Raw genomic sequence first — 21,861 nt, 5'->3', positions numbered from 1 at the left:
TTGTTTTATGTAAAAATATATAGTTTAAGTAAAATCTCTTGTCTCACTGTCTTCATTGACCTCAGAAAATCAATATCTTTGAGGCTTCAAGTCTAAACTCAACGGAATGCTGTCCTTTGATCAGAAGAATGTTTCTGGTCTATATGTATAGAAATCTGAAGAAATTTTTTCAAGATGTGGAGCTTTAAAACGTTTGTCTTGCTTCACGTTGTTCCATTAGCCCAGTCAGAGGGCCAGGATTGGTGGTACTTACATGACTGGAAAAGTAGAATTTATAAATATTTGGACATGAAATTTTGGATTTATTGTGTGCTGAGAGAAGCTTATTGTCAGGAAGCAGATTTTTGTTGCCCTTCTTGGGGGTATGCTTGGGACTGAAAACCCTCCAGTGATTCCTGTAACTGATGCAATTGCCCCTGGTGGCAGCTGAAGCGGGTATTATCTCTGGAGAAATTACCTAGGACTCAGGATTAACCCTCTGTGTTGAAACGAGGGGTGTTTTGACGCCCATCTCCTGCATCGGCACGGAGCAGTTAACGGGAGCCTCTCCGATGAGGCTCTCTCCGAGGTCCCTGCTGAGGTCCAGTGACACCGTGCACACAGCAGCACATCCCTGGAGGGGAATAGCACTGTAGTCCATCTACAGGCAGTACCTAATGATGCTCTCAGCACTGTTGTGTTCATCATACAGAAGCAGGGTTTCTGTCTCTGCACCAGGCCAGGCTTCCCCAAAGGAAATAAGAGGGTTTGAGGATGGTTAAGTGGCTGCGGCTCGTTGTGCCTTTGTTACTCTGGGCTGTAAGGCCGCAAATGTCAGCTTTGGGGTGAGCGAGAAACTCATCTGCCCCTGACCTTTAGTCAGAGCTTTTCTACCAGGAGCCATCAATAGTTCTGACAAGCAGTCCAGCAAATTTTCGCAGTCTGAATAACCAGGGACTGCAAACCAGTAGCTACAAAACCAGCTGATGTGCTTTGCAGTAAAATGCATGTAATGGTCTCTAATTCTTAGAGAAAAACACCCCCATTTATCCATTTGGATTTGTATAATTATGCACGTTAGTACAACAGAAGTATGTGTGAGTACATCCCATCACCTACAATTATCAGAAACAAGCCTCATTCTGTTCCTAGCAAGCAGGTGGACCCACAGTGGGCATTCCCACCGATCCACGTGAGCACCGGGCTGTGCACAGGGCAGTGCCTCTGCTGGGCACAGAGGCACCTGTTTGGTACAGCCACACCTGGCACTTCTGTATCCTATTTGCCTCATTAAGCCCAGGGCACGTTTTGAGCATCAGAAAGACTCTGGTTTGTGTGAAGGGCTGCTCCTTGCCAGCTGCTCATAGTGCAAGTCACCAGTGGTTCCAAATGGAACAGCCTGGTCTGAGAGCTGTGGTGAGTGATGCCTGCCAGCAGCGATTGCTGCTGCTGCTGTCTGTGAACCCTTAATTTTCATATTTGACTGAATTCCTGTCAGAAAACTTGGGAGCCTCCTCAATGGACAGTTTCCTTACACAGTCACACATTAAAAAGTGTTCTACCTGACTGTGGGCTGCTGAGCTGTGATGTGCCACCTTGGGATGTCTGATGGAAACATGAGGTGAACTTTAAATCAAATGTTTGACTCTAAGTGGATGAACTACCCTTTAATATGCACTCCTTTTGGACACTGGATTCCTTCAAGAGCACAGGAAAAGATAGGCCATAATTTCCTTCCTTTTGGAGGAAAACCCCCCAGCATGGCACGATGGGGGAGGCCTGTATAAAGGTAGTACAGGATGAGATCTCTGAGCAGGAACAGGCTTGCTCTCTCCATAACAGGTGTAGCTTGGGACTAGGTTGAACTTACATAAAATTCAACATTATTCAGTCCAACACACTTTTAATTTCCCACGCTTTTCATCTAAAGGCATGTCTGCACCAACAAGGGAAGAAAGGAAGATATGTTAATTATATATTATTAACTGTCTCCCCACTTCCTAGAAGACTTGAGTACTTTTTCAAATTCACTGCATGTATTTTCTTTTATTTCTTTTTTACTCCTAAAAAAAATTTAATTATTTACAACATTAAATATCCTTTACATAATCAGCGTTGCCAACCAGAGCAGAAGAGCAGCATCAGTGAGACCAATACATAATGGGCTGCTCTCCTGAGAACAACTGAAATGTTAATGTTGGATACAACAGTGTGTCAGTAGCAGCTGAAAAAGCAAAGACAGGCAATGGCAGGAGCTCGGCCTGACCTGCAGTGGTGGCACAGCCCTGCTTCAGCCACCGGAACCACTGGAGCAAAGTCCAACCATCCTTCAAAAACAGAAAAAGAATGCCCTGCCAGGTGCACTGCCAGGTTTGATTTCAGCGAGCGAGGCTAAAAAAGGCCATCCAAAGGCTCGTGAGGCAGCTCTGCGAGGGCTGTGCCAGAGCCTGCCACACAGCTTTCCACTTTGTCATTAACAACGTCAGGGCAGCACTGCCATGGAGCTGCTCAGGCTGTGGAGATCTGAGACCTGGTGAATTTTAAAAGCATAGCTAACCTTTGCAAGGCAAACATTCCGATCCTCTTGCAATAATGCATTGCTAGGAGCATGTAACATATCACTGCAGCCGAGTGGTGCTTAACTCTGACCTCTGCCTCTGAATTTTTTTAAACACAGATCTTCGTGCTATGAAATTCCCTTTGGGTCTCAAAACTTTTTCCGAACATTGAACATATTTCAGAAATGTTATATCTTCTCAGAAGCACTGTCTGCAATGAAATGATCTCTAGATGGAAAACTGCATGTTGAAAATCTGAGATTTTTGTGAGCTGACATGAGGCCCAGCTTCTGGTTTTGAGGCTGTATTCCAGTTGTACAGGCACAGCAGAAAGACACATACTACTTAATCAGTCCTGCCCTATTCTCCACCACAAAAATGGATGTCTTCATAAATGCCTACCCTCCTGTGTTTGTGTGTAGCAGTGGGTGTATCCAGGACCCCAGAGCTAAATCCCATGCAGCTTTCCAGGACCATACTTCCATATCCATGGCTGGATGCTGCAGTCAGAGTGAGGGCTTAAAACCCCTGAACATTTCTTGACAACGGTTTGCATTTAATTAATCGAGTTTATGAGCAGATACATCTATTGGCACATGAAGCACATTGATTTGAGTATTTTTGTTTTCCTTCTATGTCCTCTCCATTCATTAGTACTGGCAGACTATGAAAAAGAAATCTGTGGCTGCTGTAATCAAGAAAGATTGAGATCTTGCTTTTTTTCCTGACTTTTCATCACTGAATATGATTTGTTGCGTATGCCCTGGATTGTGCTTAATGCACGCTGGCTGGAGGGAATTCAGACATTTGGGGAATTATAAATAATAGCAGCACTGGCAACCTTTCTGCATCATCATATCACACTGAAATGTATCAGCTTTCAGAGCTATTTACATTTAGTCTTTTGCCAATTATTTCGCTGCTACCATTAGCCGTGGCTTTAATTTTTCTCCGGATGTAGGTTTGTAGTGTTCATTAACCCGAAGATGAATGTTGCAAAACAGGATGCTGGAGTTCCCTGAAGAACGGAGACCTTTCCAATCCTATTCATCTATAGCAGTGTTGGGTGCATTTATAAAGATAATCCCTGGCTCTGATACCTGAGAAATTGCAGTGATTCACTGATCAGTCCCTAATGCTGTGGAGGTCCCATGGTCACTAGCACAGTCATTTCAGTGGGTGGGGAATGGCTTTAGGACAGAGATGAGAAATAGAGGAATGATTGAAAACCAGAAGGGGAAGAAGAGCAGCCCTTTTCTCTGCAGCAGATACTCGCCAGATACTAGCTCACACAGGCAAAGAGCTCTTTTTGGCAGAGCAGACAGGATGCACTGCTGGCTCCTCACCCCTTGTGCCTGCACACTTCTCAGGACTTCCATTCCAGCCGAGCGGGCTCAGGAGGAGGGGATGGCACAGAGCTCTCTCCACGTAGGCTGGGGAAGCGTAGGCACTGGATCCTATTTCGCTGTCACCTCTGCTTTGCAGGAAGAGACTGTGGGAAGGGCAGTGACTCACTTGCTGATGAATAAGTGATTCAAGTATGTCTCCAGGAGAGGGACAGACTCATTTCCTCACCCCCAGTGTCTGCCGTGCCCACTGCCATGCCCACCTGCCATGGAGCCGAGACACACGGATGCCATGCTGCTGGTGTCAGAGCTGGCAGCCTTTCCACTCCCGGGTGAGAAGGGGATGGGAACCAGGGCTGGAGGAGAGGCTCAGAGAAATACCTTTGCCAAGGCACTGCCAAGACACCCGTAGGATGATGTTTAGACTGATGCCTTGGGATAGAAGGGAGCTGCAAATGTCTTTGTGACACTGAGATTGATTAACTGATGCTCAAGTGGGGGGAACCCCAGGCTCCCAGGAGGACGTGGAGTTTCTCTCCCAAGCTGCAGCCTGGCCAGCCTTTCCCAGACTGCTCACCCTTTGGCTGCTGGAAGGGCAGCCCTGGATGCTGCTGTGGGTCAGGGCTCTTTTGGCCCCTTTCTGCCAGAAGGCCCCTGCTCAGGGCTGGCCCCAGGCCAGAGCCACACGAACGTGATCAACTGCAGGCAGCTGCCCTGGGAGGATGCTGTCCCCCCGTCCTCAGAACTTTAATGGGGATCTAGTGGAAAATTAACACAGTTTTGCTAAATACGTTTTCTAAGCAGTTTGTGGTTCACTCTTACTGCAAGAGCAAAGGCTTGTTAAAGATGGCTTGTTTTACAAAGCATTTTCACAAGTAACTGAGCTGTTAATGCACTGTTACCTGAGCAGATTTAATTGTGTTGCTTCTTGCTCTCAGCTTAGTGTGACATGCTGAGAATGAAAATCACATACCTTTTTTGCCAGGAAAAAAAAATGCCATGTTCTGGAGCAGTTTTGAGTGTTTCCTCCAGGGACACATTCACATATTGTTCTGAGCTGTTTTTGCTGCCAAGGTTTGCTGTGGCATTTATTAAAAAATGCTTTCAATACCATTCACCTTTTATCACCACCATGGGTTTACTTGAAGTGATGTGTCCCTCTTTCCTACCAATATCACATTGTTATTGTGTGTAGTGTGCAGATGGGCTCTCGGATGTAAATACAGCTTTTGGAATTAAATCCATGCTTTTTGAGTGAGGGCATGCATAGCCTTAAGTCCCATTTTCTCCAAAGGGTGCGCACTCTTATCTTCCAATCACTACACAGAGGAAGACTGAAAAGAGAAACATTCCAGATTTTTATTAGTTCTAATGAATGCTTTCATACTCATCCTTTTTGTCCCTTTTTCTCTTAATGTACACGTGCATCTTTTTATTTGAAGGGACAAAAGACGGAAGTGGTTGAAGGACGGATCACGGGTGCTTCCCTGAAAACCTTCACCACTTCAAGCCCTTCTAGTCAGACCTATTCCATCGTTCCCACAGTCCCAGAGGTGCATGATGTGACTCGCTCAAGCCTTTATAAGTCTGGGTCACTTCAAAGTTTTCACACCCAGACTTGATTTACTTGATTCAGTACCATTCTGCAGAAAACAAAAGGACTGTATTCAGTCTGTGGGTCAGCCCTGTGCACTGAGCTGGGGGGTTTGCTATGGAGAAGGTCCATAAATCCCAAAAAGCAGCATGTCGACAGGAATGCTGATAAATCCAAGGCTGCACTGACACCACCTGCTTTGGCCACTGTGCTCTGTGCCCTGGCACTGCTGTCACCACTCTTCTCTTGCTGTGATCAAAGCTGGTTTTTCACTGGTGTTTCCAAGTGAAGTTCTTTTAGTCAGACCAAATAGTCTTTGAATACATTACTTTTACCTCCATAAAAACACTGGCAGCTGCTGTCTGGACTGCCCTCATCATAGTTAGAAAGATCACAAGCCACAGTGATACTGATTTATAGAAACTGATCTCTTTACCTCATGACTGGGTTTTCCAGCAAATTTGTGCATTATTAACTCTTTAAAGCCAGACAGCTGTATTTTTTCGGTTTAAAAAAATCAATTTCTGGAGATAAACAATTCGGGCAGACTATTCCCACCAAGGGATTAATTTACTAGCCCAGAGTGAGGTAGTTTGAGAAGAGTATTTAATGTCAAAAAGGTGCCCCAGCATTTTTGCAGATTAATATTAAACTGGTCTGGTAGAGCTGGTTATCATGGATCCAACCCATCAGTCCAGTTTCTCCTATTCTGTCTTGCACTTTGCTGACAGTGCATGGCACCAGCAGCTGCACCAAACATACTGAGGTGAGAAGGCATCTGCTGAAGCCTGAGCTCAAATCCAGATTAAGGCCTCTCTCCTTTTGGCACTTGCAGGTGGTTGAGTGCCCCACCAACCTGTGGCACTGGGGCTATTTCTCACCCACCCTCCCCTCCACAGCCCAGCGTGGTCATGGGCACAGTGAGACAGAAGAAAAATCTGAGAGCAGCTCAGAAAGGGTTTTTTTGAGCGCTCCTACATTTGGGCATCTCTCAGAAAACAGGATGCTCAGAGCGAACTGAGCCTCAGGGCAGCAGGACACCGAGCTCACCTGGCTCAGCTGGGCATGGGCTGCAAACCGCTCTCTGCCACAGCAGTCAGCAATACCAGCAGCGCCCTGGGGTGTTTATCTGACCTGCTTGTAAAGATTTCCAGTGACACAAACTCCACCACCTTTCCAGGTAACCTGTCCTTGCTCCTCTCTGCTCCCATTGTTTGTTAGAAAGGTTTCCCTACCATTACCCTGAATCATTTCAGCTGCAATTTAATCCCCTTACCTCCCTGTGAACACGCAGAACAAATTACTTCCCTCCTCTTTGCAGCAGCCTCTTACGTATTTGAAAACTGCTCTCTCATCTTCTTCTCATTAGGCTAATGCCAGTGCTTTTGGTGTTTTCCTTGGCTGTACTTCTGACATCCAGGAGAATTGGTGATCCAGCAGCTACTCTGCTGAGTAGGATCCATTAAATTTTTGTAGTAAACCAGGCAATGAGGATTACTTGATAGAGGTGAAATCTTCTACACCAACCAGAAAATTGCAGCAACACATTTTCCACAGAGCAGACCTGCTGGCTGTCCAGCAAATGAAATGGGCTTCAGAAAACACATGGGTTCAGCAGTTTCCGAGTGGGTTTTCAAGGATATTTTTCAGCCTGGGATGTAGAGCTCTACTGGACATGAGAGCAGACCCAGATGAGCTTCAGACAGAAACCCTTAAGCAGAAATCACTGTCCAGTGGTGCTGATCCTCAGATGGCCTCTCCTGAGTAAAAGTGCTGCTGTTAAACACAAAAAAGCTGTAAGACTTGCTGGAGAAATTGCAACTCACCTAATTCTCTATGTACTTTATGCTGTGTTCAACTTCCTAGGAACGCAACATCAGTAAATCTGTAAAGGGCTCTGTGCTGCCATTTGGCAGGAGGTACCAGCCAGGGGCAGGCAGCCGAGCTCTGCACCCTTTATCCAGCTTTAAATAACTGCACCACTTAAAGGGCATGGCCTGGGAGAGCTCTCAGCTCTCAGCCCCAGCCCCACCCTATGGGTGAACACCCCTTCTGCCCAGGGTATCCTTGGGGATGAAAATTTTTTCTTTCACAGGACCAGATTTTCTCTATGGGAAGTGCTCAGTATTTGGGGTGGATTCTCAGGGACAGCAGGGTGCTGTGGGAACACTGGGAACACTGCCATCGGGCCCAGCTCCCCTCCACGACATCTTGTGAGAGCTGAGTAACACCTGACCTGTGATGCTCCCTTTGTCTCTGTTTGGTTTGAGAGCAGTGGACAAAAAGAGGGGCTTTTTTTCTCACATCCAAACAGCAGTAGATACTTAAACAGTAAAAAATGAACCCCCAGCTGCTGCTTCTCCTTCTCACATGAAAACTGCTGCATACATATTTAGTGTGCTGATTAAACAGATCTACAGTGAAACAGGGAATAAAAACACTGTATTTTCAATTTTGTTACCAAATTACAATTAATAAATATTTGGGAAAATAGAGGCATTTACATATACCATTAGTGAGAGTGCAGTTGTACGGCTGCCACTTGCTATCAAAACCCAAGGTACCATGGTATAAATAATGCCCAGTTCACAGCAGTGAACTAAAATGACAGCACGTTGAATCCACTTCTTCTGTCAAGATATATTTTTATTAGGGTCAGTATAAACTTCAAAAAAATAACTTGAATCATTTTTGCCACTATATACCCAAAATAGCAAGAGTCTCTAAATTGAATGCAGCTGAATTTTGAAACACTCAGCTTCCAGGCACAACGTAAATACCTGCCATTTATAAGGCCATCAGGTAATTTAAATTCATGAGAGTAGCTATAGACATGTATTGAAGTTCCCAGTGGAGAAATGCAGCCCTGCATTACAGACTAAATCCTGAAAAATATTGTATAAAATATTTTGGCTCTTTCTTTCATGTCAACAGGTTGTTGCAAATGTAGATGTATGAAAAACATTTAACATCTAAAAGTTTTCTATACTTAACCTTTCAGCTAAAGAAGTAAACTTTTCAGTAATTACTGCAGTAGTTTTTCTTTTAAACTTGAAACTGACTTTTCCAATCAGCATTATCAAGCCATCCATAAGCGCACACTTTCTAACACAATGATAAATGGAGTATCCACCTAGTTATTTAAGAGTGAGCTGTATTAGACAAGCAAAATGTTTAATAATTTTCTGGACAATGGAGGTAGGAGTGAAAGATTCCAGATTATGCTAAATTTTCTGGTCTGCCTCTGTCACTACAGCTTTGCTTCTACTGTTATCTGACAAAAGAGATTTTCAGTTTTTTCAGTCCTTAAACTTTGTTGTGACAGCATTACCCACTGTGTAGTAACAATCTAAATAATGTATGTTTCAATCCAGCATTTTAGTTGTCTTCCGATGCGGTGAAAACTCTACATGGTTGAGCCAGGAACACCTCTTAGTGCAAGCATAATTTGGAGTATAATTTATCATGCAAAAATATGAATCTGTGGCTCCTATAGAAAATCAGCAGGATTCTTTTACTTTACAAGACATTTTGGACTATAAGAACACCACACACAATCACGCAGTTCTCTCATTTTGAAATGAGAAACAGTCTCCTACAATGTGCAAAATGAGGCACACGCTCTGTTCCAGTCAGTAAGTCTGTTGTGCTGGTTAGCTGTCCCATTCTCCATTATTCTGATCGTTGTCCTCCTCTTCTTCAGAATCAGCAGACACTTTCTTAATTCTCTGCATGGCTGCCTTAATGCTTCTCTCTAGCTCATTAGGGGGTCCTCTACTGACATCTCTCTCAGTATCTCGATTCACTTTCCTTAGTTTAACCCCTTGCCTTATGGCAGAGAGGATGTTGTCCTTCACAGAGACGTACGGATCTGGCTGCTCCACTTTGCGAAGGTGAACTTCACTGCGCTTCAGGGAGGCCAAAACTTCATCCATGGAACCTGCAACAGATACATCTACTGTTACTAGAAGAAAGGATGAGACAACCACACTTAAGAGGTATGAAGCCCTACCCAAGTGTTCAGGGCTTTTCCTTTCATCTTTGCTAGGGACAGGAGAAAGAATGGTCTGTTCTGGCACAGACTCTTTCAAGCTCTGTAACAGCAGGCTCTGGAACTGCTTTTAAAATGTAGTTAAAGCTTTTATATTTTGAATTAAGAATCCAATGCCTCTTCATCATTATATAAGGCTGTGCTCTAAGGAAGAAATTACACACAAAGGACAATGCTCTTTCTCATTACAACTTCATGGGCTTTTGAAAAAACTTCACTAAACCAAAAAAATCTCTTGCATTCTGTGTTGTAAACAATCCACCATCCCTCCTAGCTTGCCCAGAAGCCTGCTGAGACCATCAATTGCATTTTTGTTCAGCCAAGAGAGAAATGAAAGGATCTGAGTAGCAGGGCTTTAAAGTACACCACCAAAGTCACTGGGAGCCAGATCAGGCCCTATGCAGGCAGCTCTTTTCTGCATGGACTTAGAAAACAATTCCTATTTTACAAGATGATTTAGGTCTCAGGTGTATGTTTCCAAACATCAGACCATGAAGGATACCATACTGAGAGCTCCCACTAGACCTCCTGATACACGCTAATTTGTGTTTTACTCCTGCTGACTCTTTGCTGCTTGCTCCAGACTGTCAGACAGGGAGGCTGTTTCCCTGGACAGCAATAGGTCCAGACCATCTGTGCCTCACAGCTAGAAATATTTTTGCCAAGTGCAGTGCACACAAGGTTACGTGATTAATATCAACCACTTGAAATGCAATGTTCTGCTAAATCCTGCGGTACCTTCAGAGACTAAAAAGGATCAAGCAAACATCCGCCAGATTGCCTTAAAAAGCCTACAAGTAAGAGAGTCTTAAGTCTACTACCTAAATGGGCTGCCTGGTAAAAGATTAGTCAGACAAACAAATTATAAAAGAAGCCTCTCCTGGCTTTTTACATACAAGGACATGAGTAGTCCATAACTAAAAGCAATACGTTTATGAAGCTGTTTCAGTAAGTTCCCGTGGTAATGTAGCAGTTATTATTACAGCTGCTGACATAATGCCTTTCTTCAAGATATAGGTATAAACAACTAATCCGATCTCTCCAATAAACGAAAACCACATTTTCTTACCCAAAAATAATGAAAAGACATCTATGTTAGGCTGTGAATAGCAGTACGTATTAGCTACCAGAAAGGCTGTTCCAATAATAATCAGATTACTCCAGGGTACAACTCCTGTTGCTAATCAAGGTTTCTTAAGAGTATCTGTGGTAGAGTTATCCCATGGATATCCCACACTGAAGTCTGCACTGGATGCACAGTAGTTTGCCATGGTAACTCAACTGTGTCTCAGCCCTTCAGCTGCTTGTACTTCCCCACAGCTTGGAAGAACTAAAACCGCTGAACTTCCCCTGGTATTTCTGCCTGTGGTTTGCCTCTTAACTGATAGGATACAAAGGCCGCTTGGATCCATTGTGAAAAGTTGAAAAGGAAAAGGAATGTACCACATTTAAAGACATTCTTCATTCTAGCATAAGCTCCACTGTGAAAAACAACAAAAAAATTGCTGCCTTCCAGCTTAGATCAATCTCTCTGACATAGTCAAAATATCCACTTGTCTCAGAGACAAAAATAAGCCTGTTAGCAGGATGCAACCAGCGCAGCCTTGGGAGGTTGCTGAGCTCTATTCTCATTCAAACTACTCTTTCAATTGCCAAGTTCAGCCTTCAATTACACCTGCATGATCTTGCTAACAAAGCAAAGGTGTAACAGAGCAGAATTTTTTCCCTAGGAAAGTATGCCAAAGCTATTCACCTGCCTTTCAAATCCTGGTTGAATTCTGCACGAATTCTCTTAGGAAACTTTTATTTAGAAACAAACCAAATTGTAAGTGGACACAAGCTGTGGACACCTTAGAAACACAAGCAGCCCAATTGCCAGCTCTGAAGAACATAAATCATAAACACTGAAGTGTAGCCTTAGTACAGCTACAAGTTTACTCACACTGGTCTTCTGTAAGAGCATCAGGACCCTGTGAAGAGTCTCAAACAGGACACACAAATCACTGTTACTCATTTAACATCCTGAGCTATGGTCAGTGCAATTGTATGTAGTTTCTTAGATTAAGCTTTCCAAGACCCTCATTCTCCTGACCAAAACTACAAAACCACACTATTCCTATCCAGAAGCAGAGGGAGGGAGACCACAAAACACAGGAAATGCATTAAAGAGCACCAGTTGATGTGAGCCTACTTACCTACGCAATTATTTATAGACCTCCTCGAGGAGTCATCCTGTTTGTGCAGTGCAGGGCTTTCTGAGGGGCTATCTGAGCTGAGGGGAAGTGGTTTATCCTCTGTTGCTGATGGTGTTTTTAACTGGAGAGGTAGTGGGGGAGGTGGGGGTGGAGGGGGCAAGGGAGGAGGCGGTGGAGGAGGGGGTGGAGGCAGAGAGGGGGGTGAACATGGAGGGACCATCAATTCCTCGCTGTGCTTTTGTTCCTCTGTGTCACCATCAGTAACAAAAATCTGGACAGGGATGTCTGCTGGGGTATTCTGACATGCAGCTTTTGGTGTTTTGTCTTCGACAAGCAGAATGCTCTGTGGCTGCTCGAGAGCTGCCCTTACTCTCGATGAGGGTGCAGGGGACACAACTGCTGGGGCTGCCCCTGTGCTTGATGCAGGTGGAGGGGACAGCACCACAGCCTGCTGAGGGATGCCTCGTGGCAACTTGGGACTGGGAGGCTGGGGACGAGATGTCTTCAGAACAACATGAGCTGGACGCTTCTGAAAAAGAAATCATAAGGCAAGAGGTCATATCTCCACTGGACTGGCCAAAACATCAACCCCAATGAGATAAAAAGCCACAGAGCACAGACCTGTCCCACTCACCCATTCAAGTAGAAAATTCAACCCTGAATAAATTTAAATGAGTAACAAAGCATTTATTTCAAAGCCGTTTCCTCACCTGCATTCTTTGCAACGGAGTTCACACCTGGAAACTGTATCTTTAGGAGATTTAATCCTCTTTACTCATTATACATAATTCTATTTTTGACTATCCAAATGGTTGTCTCTGGTTGGGACCACGCTCACATGTGAGCTATGGCTACTTTCTGACATGTTTTGACACCATACAGGACTGCTGCTGTTCACAGTACTTACCTCCCTGAATACTTTCAGCCTCTCCAGTGTTTTCTGGCGTTCCTGGCTTATCCAAGCTTTTTTCTTTTTCTCCTCCTCTTTTTGTTTGTCTCTTTTCTGCATTGAAACACAAATAAGTGTGCCTTAGTGTGTGAAAACAAGCAGCTGCCAGACTCCCCAAGGCTGCTGTTTGGTACTCACTATCTGTATGCTGTGATGCTGCTGGAAGCGTTTTCTGCTCTCTTCTGCCTCTTGCAGCCTCTGCCGATGGCTTGCTTCACACTGATCCTGGGAGAAGAGCAGAATTCATGCAACTCTCAGTCAGGTCCCATCTCCTGTGCACCAGCTGTGCCATTAACTCCTGTGCACAGGCCACTAAATAGCAACCACGGTTGGGTGCTTGGCAGTGCCAAGAAAGATGGCTAAGCTCAACTAGTGTAAGATGTGAGACCCTGGTGGTAAAGTCTGTGGCACTCCTTCATGGCTAAAGCAAATGTTCTCCTAATTTGCCATATTTTTATTCATGCTGCATGAAAAATATATCCAGATGCGACCCAACTCCTCTGTCTGTCAAAACAGTTTGGTTTGAAAAAGAAGAAAGGGAGATAGAAAAAAAAAAAAAAAAGCTCGTGCACAGACAAGGCGAAGGCGACAAGAAGGAAGCTAGCAGGGCACTACAAAAATACAAAGTTACGTTCTTCTCTCTCCCTTACTTGCCATAGCTCCCTCCCAAGTACAAAAGGTAGGGAAGCAAAGGTATGGGAAGCACAAGGGTACTTTCTGTTAGTAACAAGTGCCACAGGTAAGCTGCAGGCTTCAGTATTTTCTCTGGGATTCACTTTTTGTCTCTGTACAGAGGGGGATTATCCACATGGCCGGACAAGCATTTGCAAATCATGTGGCATTTGGCTTCAGTGTTATACAACCAATAGATGGCAATTAAGTAAATGAAAACAGCAGCAAAAGAAGTGTCTGCCAAGGAAGCAGTTGCAAGCAAGAGACAATGATGGCTCAAAACCATTTCCAATGTAATTCCCAGTTTGTCCAGGCTACTGAAGGATAGAAGGTCAGACAGACTTGCACCTAAACTCTGCTCTCTGTCCCAGCAGAACTGCAGGTGTAAGGTAAACTCATCTTACTGAGAAGGTTCATGAGAGTCAGCTTGTGTCTTCCTACGGTTCTGCTCTGAACGGGAAACAAAGGAAAAACTGCCCTTTGCCTAGAACCAAGAGGCTGGAGAGAGAACTGCAGGTGTTAAAGCTCCCCCTTCCTCCTGTTCAAAGATATCAGTGTGTGGATTGTCCTATCACTGCAGCTGCCTCCACAGAAGGCCAGTTTTCTACTGCAGCTGCTTTGGAAAGGCTGCTAGGGCAAAGCTCCAGCTGGTCCCACAGGGCTCTGGTAAGGCCTAGCTGACGGAGGAACACCTGGGTCTCCCAGGTAAGTTTGTGCTCTCTTTCTAAGCCACAGATGCACTTGCACCACACCACAGAGTGTAAAGCTTAAAATCACATTGCCCCTCTTTCTGCTGGCAGGCCTTGGCACTGAGTCATCAGTCATCTTGTACGCTCCACCCAAACTTCCTTAATTGTTTCCTGTCCATCCCTCATGAGTGAAGCCATCAGCTGAAGAAAACGCACATCTCCAGGACTGCATTTACTTTTTTGTTCCTGAGGTAGGCTCTCCTCGCACAGACAGTCCCACGCTTTGTCTCCAACTGCTTAGTCTTCTGCCTCAGCACCGTCATTGCTGACAAGTTAGCGTAATGTTGTCCCATGGTCTGTTCAATGACCTTGAGCTCCTCAGGATTTTCACATGTATCATAGTAAACAACTTCATCCTGTTTCTCTAAAAAGGCATTTGGCAGTTTTTAAGAAACCAAAAATTGCCACAGTTATTTAAACATTTCAAGAGCTAATGACATTTTAAAAGCCATTGAAGGCAGTGAGTTAGTTATGAGTAAGTGTAAAGCTCCAGAGCCGTGCTGGGTCCTTCAGAGTCATATGCAAACATGTCATGTTACTCACAGGGGCGCTTTGCAGGATCAAATTTATGCTGTTAGCATTTGTTATTTAGCTTCCTCTTTCAAATGTCTCCCTGTGTTTTAACTCCTACCTTCACCAACTGGAGTTTTCCTGAAAAATGGAAGACTCTTGATCAACACTGGGTGTCTTATTTTAATATTAACCATGTTCCAGTTATGTTTCTGAAGTTTCTGAAGTGGCAGCAATGTTTACTTCACTATGTACATGGTAACAGAGAATTCATACGAACAGATAAAGAGACACGAACTGGAAGATAGTGGTATTCAGGTACCATTCTAGCTATAACCACCTCTTTTTGTCATTACAGGATGCATTTTGTCATTTTTACATGTTAGATTAGAACAGATTACGATGAATTACAGGACCTATTTCAGCTGGCTCATGATACCCAGTTTCTGCATGTGGATCTTGTAGCTATTAGAGCAGCTAAGCACTGTCAATATAAATTACTCCCTGCTAAACCAGGGCATGCACATATCACAGCTGCTGGCAAGATGAACAACCAGTGTGTTTTTTTTTTAAAAAAAACTTGTGTTATCAAATTAGTGTCTAATTAATCAAAAGACAAACTATCAGATGGTGCCACAGCATTAATGTTTTCCAGCAATGCTTTCTACTAGCAAAACCCAAGCAATGATATTCTTTTTTTTTTTAATTGAAAACAGAGCAGGCTATGTCACTTCTGTGTTCTGAATATGTGCTTAAATAATATTTTATTCTCACCTTTAATCTGTCTCTTTATAGTGTCCAACTGTACAATAAGCAGCATCTCTTCATGTTTCAATACTTCAAGCTGTACATTATATAATTCCAGCTGTGTTTCATAATACTGTATTTCCAGCTCCTCCACTATACTTAAATTCTCCTCTTGATCACCAAGATTCTCCATCTGTAACAGAAAATAAAAAGCATTAGTAATAAAATATGCACACATGAAACATGTCTGGATGCACAAATACCTGTAAGGAGCCTGGTCTAACTGGCAGCTGCTTTGGTATGGAAAAAACAGAGCATTAGAAATGGCTTGGAGCAGAAACTTAGAGGAAGAGAGAGCCTTATTAATCTAAAGTATAAATTTACCTTAAGTTTACCAGGAGAGACTTCATTATAATCTGCACAAAGAATACTGCTCCTGAAAACAACTATACATGCTACAGTACACCACTCTTGGAAAATAAATATCAGGTACTCCTAGCAGCAGCTGGATGGTATCAAAGATTAATACTAAACAAGTATCTTAATTTGTCAGTGTCCTCTGAAAATAATATTTGGTCTTTATATCCCCAAAACTAAACAGTTTCAAAGATTATTATCACAAATGCTTGAACTGTAAAAGCATGTATCTTAAGCTTTGCTGAGTGTCCTCAAACATGCAGGAGCAACAAAAAAATTGTAGACATGCATTTTCCACAATGTAAAACCGTTCTGAAAACCTAAATTGTTTCATAGGCAAAGACTTCAGAAGCCTACTCTCATGACCATTTTGGTAGGTTTTGATCAGCCCTTCTAAGAACAGTGACAGAAAAGGAGGCTTTGTCTTACAAGTTTCTGAATGCCAGATCTCTTCTGTTTCAGGCACAACTCTCTTGCCCTCAGATGCTGAAGGGTTTCTTTTGCTAACATATATTTCAGGTTTTCTAGTCGTGGCAAAGCTGATGCCCAGGTGGTTTTACCAAATCTCTCCTCATCTTGTTCCATCTGTTTGTGCATTGCTGTAGATTAAAACATGGCAATAAAACATGAGAAATGCAGCGTGCTAATAGCTCTTGTGTGTTTCTGAAATATTAAAAATGCAAATCTTATTATATGATTTCTGAAGCTTTAGAAAATGCAAGATTACAAGGTTGAATTTTTGATCTTTTACATGTAAGTAAAATTATTTATTACACCATGGAAACATACCCTAAACTGCTGCACAGAAACATACTCTGTTCAGATGCTGAAATCCTTGAGGCATCACCCATCAAGCATTAAAAGCACCCATGGTTTTTGTGCAGAGGTTTGCAGCCGTAAGTCTCAGCCAAGTCAAATCCAAGTTGTAAATCAAATTGGTTAAAAAATATAAACCTTAAGTGCATAAGGTATTTCCTTCTTAAACTGGACAGTCACCCAAACCACAGGTTCTGCACAGAGGTAAGAAGAGCTCTCAGTCACCCAACCCTTTGTGTAAATCATTCTGATTACCTGCCAGAGCCTTTACAGTTTCCTTGAAGTAGTTCACTGTGATATCCTGAATGGAGCACACAGCACTCTCAGCTCGCTTAGTCCATTCTTCAGCATCCTTCTGCAAAGCTGCTACTCTTCTAGGTCCCAAATTATCATACTGCAAAGACTTCTGCAAGGACACAAAATTCTGAGTTACCACCTGGTTTCCACAGAGGTGCAGCCATACCATGCTACACTTGGAGACATTTGCCAAGCATGGTGGCAAACATGACCTTCCCCTCACCTGTCACAAAGTGAATCACTGCTCATTCCCATTTCTCATTCTCTAGGCTAATTCTGAACCTTTGTTCCTCAACACTGACATCACATTTGGATTCGTTTACTTCTTAAAATATTTTTAAACTATCATCTTTAAAATTACATCCAACACAAGTGTTTTTTATTGTTACTATAAGTAACTCTTCTACGTGCAATGTTCTCTTCTATTTTTCCCCACGTGTTGACAGCACATTGCACCAGCAGGTTCTCCAGTTCGGCAGTTCTTTCACAAAGGAACAGGGATACAGAAAAGAAACAAGAGAATGCTTTCAAGTCCACAAAGGAGACATGGGTACAAGCCTAGTAATCTAATATATTTTTTAAATAACTATATTTGAAATGAGTCTAAATATCCCTTACAGGGCTTTTTTTTTTTTTTTTTTTTTTTTTAGTACAGACTTTGTTTCATTCTTTCCAATATCCACTTTAATTTTCAGAACAGTACATTGAACATTTTTATTGTCACAGGTTTAGACTTTCAGCATCCAAGCACCTTAATCCAAACTTAAAACTGTTCTGCTCTTTTTGAGAACATTAACAGCTCACTTTAATTTTAACACACTATTTTAAGGAAAATCAGCATAGTAAATGGCTGTCATTTCCAGGGGCATTATAATTTTCAGAATGTGTTTCCAGTTTAAGATGCACATGAAACAAAGTGAACGCAGTGACAACTGATATGTTTTCATCTACAGTTCTTGCAGGTTGTAGCAGTAATAGAAAACCCCTTTGAGTGGGAAGCTCTCCTCTGTCTTCTGTTCTGCCTCCACAACTGAGTTAATCTGGTGCATCTGCATCCCTGGAGGATGACATTCTCAATGTAAAAAACTAATCCCATGGAAGGTGGCACAACAAAGGCTACTTACATCGCAGTAAATTCAGCCTCCCAGAGAGTAAACCACAGGGAGGTGGAGCCTGGGGATATTCTCATTTTAAGTGGGACACTGGCAGGAAGTCAGCTGCAGTTCTAGTCAAGCCATTATTGTAGACTCTCAGATCCCCTGAGAGTGCCTCTGCCCTAACTCTGAATTTGTCAGTCACGTTTGATGGATTGGCAGAGGAAAAAAAAATGGTACAAACAGAAATAGGCAATGTTACATGATTTGAACCTGAACTGCTCCAAGAGCAGCTGATGCCCCACTATGCAGCTCGGCCTTTCACTCTGTAAAGGCAGACTTACCAGGATTTCCAGTTTGTACAGCGTCGCCAGCTCTCGCATATCTCTGAAGGGCTGCAGTAAATACTGGTAGAATTGTGTTGCCATGGTGACCAAATCCTGATAAGCTTCATCTTCTTCTTCATAAACCTTCATCAAAGCCACCATTGTGTCAGCACTTTTATGCTGCTGCAGAACCTAGTGGGATAAAAGGTAAATCAGACACGGCTGCTTTGCATTTGTGCGTGCTGGATGCTGCCAGGCTCCGGTGGGCAGGACCTGTCCTTCCACAGCCAAGACTTCCCACTGCACAGGAGGCCTGTGCCAGGCATCCTGCAGCCACCCCAGATGAAAACACCTCCAACACCACACTGTTAAAGGCACTAACTGCTGCACATTTTATCAGGAGCCCGCAAGAACATCCTGCCTAGGGCATCCACCAGAAACATTTCCAATAACTGTGGGCAGATGACTTGGTTGCTGCTTTTTATAAACATAAATGGGAATCTTGGGAAGTCTGTACTGAAAGGACAAGCAAGGTATTCTTAAACTAGCTGTTGCATTGCTTCCACAGTTACTAAATGCCTGCTAATGAGTTTCTGCATCCTGAATTTCTGACTTAAGGCACAGAAAAAATCAGATTGGCATTTATTTCTGATGCACCTTGTGGTTAAATTCCTTTAACATTTGTATAATTTATAATAACTTATGCCAACCTCAGTTCTAGTGGTATTACACTTTGTAAGTCGTAATTCTTCCATGGAATTACTGCCTTTTGATACACTAGGCCCTATTTATTTCCTTCTATGACAAAATAAAAAGTTGGGGATTTCCCCTCAATTGGATTTGTTTACTGGTACCAGTAAAAGCTTCAATGATTTTTCTTTGACACCAGCTGGCAGAGACCATGGCATGCTCTACGTGCCAGGATAGAGCGAGCTGGCTGAGAGAACACAGCTAAGTTCCACTGAGAAACAGACCTTCCTGGAAGGACAGTGTGTGCTCTGCAGCTCCATAAAGAGCGAAGGGGATGGGAGGGGGTGTGTGCTACCACTAGTGAGAAAAGGCATTAAAAAAAAAAAGCTTGGGTTGTGTTGCAAGTGAAAAGCACTGAGATTAAACCATCACCTTTGCTCTTGCCAGCTGAGTCTGGGTAAGACAGCAGAGTTCCCATGTATGGAGGAACTTCCCCAGAGAAAATCTGTGGAAGTCAGCTCAAGGGCATTTCCCACCCACCCTGTCTGCAGGCCTGGCACAGGCAAAACAGGAGAACAATAGAATCTGAACTGCAACATTTCTTTCTGATAATCCCATAAGTGTGGCAGCCTCTTGGGCCTGCCCAGGAGCTTGTGGTAGCTCAGACACAGCCTTAGGGCCCACCTGCAGCAATTTCACAGTCTGCTTTTGCCCCACTATGGAAGCCAAACACAAATGCTAGAGTTGGCTTTCTGATTCCTATTCTAAAAGCAAGAAGTGAGGGTCATGCTGCTCTTGGAGGATGCTTAGAGTGAGCAGAGGGGAAGAATTAGTGACAGACATGAATGTAAAAAGGAAAAAAGGATGCTCTGGTACTTCAGGTTGGTTTAATGTCTATTTCTTAAATCTTCCGTAACTTGGTCTAGACTACAGTATAACAAATTTATGTCCCTGTTAGGCCTGCAAGTACAACACCACTCTAGAGCACGTTTAGCCATTTCTAAAACATAGCGGGAAATCAGAATAACTATCAGAGGCACCAAGCTGTACTCCACCACCAAGCCCCAAACTGCCACAGCTGAACTTGCTTGTGCTGCTTCCAAAAGAACATGGTGACTGGAATGTATTTCTAACTGGGTTGTGAACTGTTAGTGACAGACACTGACTTTTGTATACAACAAGGTACATGTTCATGTAAACTAATGCTGTGTTTTTAAAAACAGTGTCCTTCTGAAATAGTGGTGTTCCATCTGTTAAATACTGCAATAGGAAAGAGAAGGCTGAAGTCAAGTGTCATAACCTTCCTCCAAAGCACGATCACTTCCATAAAATACCTTTCAGTTTACTTTGACAGAAAACAGACTGTAAACAGGTACTGCAGGACACAGCAGTGACAGACTGGGAAGCCTGAACTATCTGTAACTCATCAGCATTCCGAGGTGCTAACTACAACTCTGTTACTACATACCACCCTTTGAATCCATGCTTACAAGAAGGGGAAAAGATGCAGGAACGTATCTACACCAAGAAGAAACCTAAGGTACCAAAGGAAGAAAGTGCTAACGTCATCATCATTTCAATCATTAGGGCAGAATTTGACACTCAAAAAAAAACCCCGCCTAAAACCCCCCACAACAAACCCACACACAATTTCTTTGAATACAAACTACTTATTTGTATAGGACCAGGATTAAGTTCAGTCCTAATAAAAGACTGAGAACCCCCTAGTTACAAGCATAACTGCAAACATGTAGTCTGAGACCTTCACAGGGAGGTTAGAAAATTAGCACATGATAGTATTCTCCTCTTCGGTTACTGCTCCACCCATTGCCCAACACGCCTGGATGTTTTTACCAATGTGTTTTTGTAGGAGCGCCTGCAGCTTAAGTAAGAGCCCCAATGCCTTACACTGACTGCCCATGCGGAGGTGGCTTATTCCCCACTTAATAAAGGTGCACTTATAAGACCGATGACACTTAGTACTTCAGAAAGTTGACTTCGTGGCTTCCAGACAATAGAAAAGTACTCGTGTAAGCACAAGCCTGGACACTGGACAACACCACGAGCAAGTTGCTATCAGTGACTTGGGCACCCTTGCTCACGTGAGTCTGCCCTGATCGATGAAGTCCCGCAGCAGCAGTGGCTGCCGGGCTTATCGTGCACGGGGCGCCAAGCTGAGGCTCAGACAGGTGCACTCATGAGCGGAGCTGCAGCACCGAACACTGAAGACGGTCTTACACCCAGGGGCCCCTTCTCCGGCCCGCAGCCCCCGGCCCCGCGTTCCCTCCGCCCCGCGCCCGGCCCCGGGGCCCGTACCCGCCGCAGGGCCTCCTTGGCCCGGGCCAGGTGGCCGCGCAGGGCCTTCCCGCGGAGCTCGTGGAGGCTCTCGAAGTACTCGTCGTCGCAGCAGCGGTCGGCGGCGAAGAGAGCGTCCAGCACGACGCGGCCGCCGCAGAGCTCCAGGGCCCAGCCCAGGTACAGCTCCAGCGCCCGGCACAGCTCCTGCAGCTCGGCCTCATCGGGCGCGGCGCCGCCGGGGAACAGCACGGCCCAGAGCCCGCCGGCGGCCGCGCCGGGCAGCGCGGGCGGCAGCTCGGGGAAGGCGGGCTCCAGGCGCGGACACACGGCGGACAGCTGCCGGTGAACGCCGCGCAGGGCCGGCGCCGAGAAGAGCCCGGCCCAGCTCTGCGGGGCCTGCTCCGCCGCCTCCGCCCGCCCGTGGCAGGTCACCGCGAACGCGCCCTCCGCGCCGTTCCAACCCACGAGGAAGCGGAGCCGCGGCGGCGGCTGAGGCTCGGCGAAGGCGGTGTCGCGCACGGCCACCCACCCCTCCAGGCTGTCGGGCTGGGCCTCCATCGCGACAGCGGCCCC

At 44.5% G+C, this 21,861-nt stretch overlaps 1 protein-coding gene across 1 annotated transcript; it reads right to left on the bottom strand.

Annotated features, from left to right (window-relative positions):
- Positions 1-8,102: 8,102 nt before the first annotated feature.
- On the bottom strand, positions 8,103-21,861 carry WHAMM (WASP homolog associated with actin, golgi membranes and microtubules). Its single transcript, XM_040077190.1, has 10 exons — positions 21,307-21,861; positions 18,319-18,492; positions 16,839-16,989; positions 16,197-16,366; positions 15,378-15,543; positions 14,270-14,457; positions 12,811-12,897; positions 12,631-12,726; positions 11,724-12,252; positions 8,103-9,417 (listed from the first exon to the last, which is right to left on the bottom strand). The coding sequence occupies exons 1-10, from the start codon at positions 21,844-21,846 to the stop codon at positions 9,131-9,133; spliced, it is 2,388 nt and encodes a 795-aa protein (XP_039933124.1). The 5' UTR covers positions 21,847-21,861; the 3' UTR covers positions 8,103-9,130.

The sequence above is a fragment of the Hirundo rustica genome, chromosome 13, assembly GCF_015227805.2.
Source record: "Hirundo rustica isolate bHirRus1 chromosome 13, bHirRus1.pri.v3, whole genome shotgun sequence".
Lineage (NCBI taxonomy): Eukaryota > Metazoa > Chordata > Aves > Passeriformes > Hirundinidae > Hirundo > Hirundo rustica.
The sequence above is the reverse complement of the archived record's forward strand: the minus strand, read 5'-3'. Positions and strand labels throughout refer to the sequence as shown.

Coding starts and splice junctions, on each gene's coding strand:
- WHAMM (XM_040077190.1), bottom strand. CDS start 21,846: ATGGAGGCCCAGCCCGACAGCCTGGAGGGGTGGGTGGCCGTGCGCGAC. Junction 12,253..12,630: donor GGCTGAAAGTATTCAGGGAG/GTAAGTACTGTG, acceptor TTTCTTTTTCAG/AAGCGTCCAGCTCATGTTGT. Junction 9,418..11,723: donor GTCTATAAATAATTGCGTAG/GTAAGTAGGCTC, acceptor TATCTGTTGCAG/GTTCCATGGATGAAGTTTTG.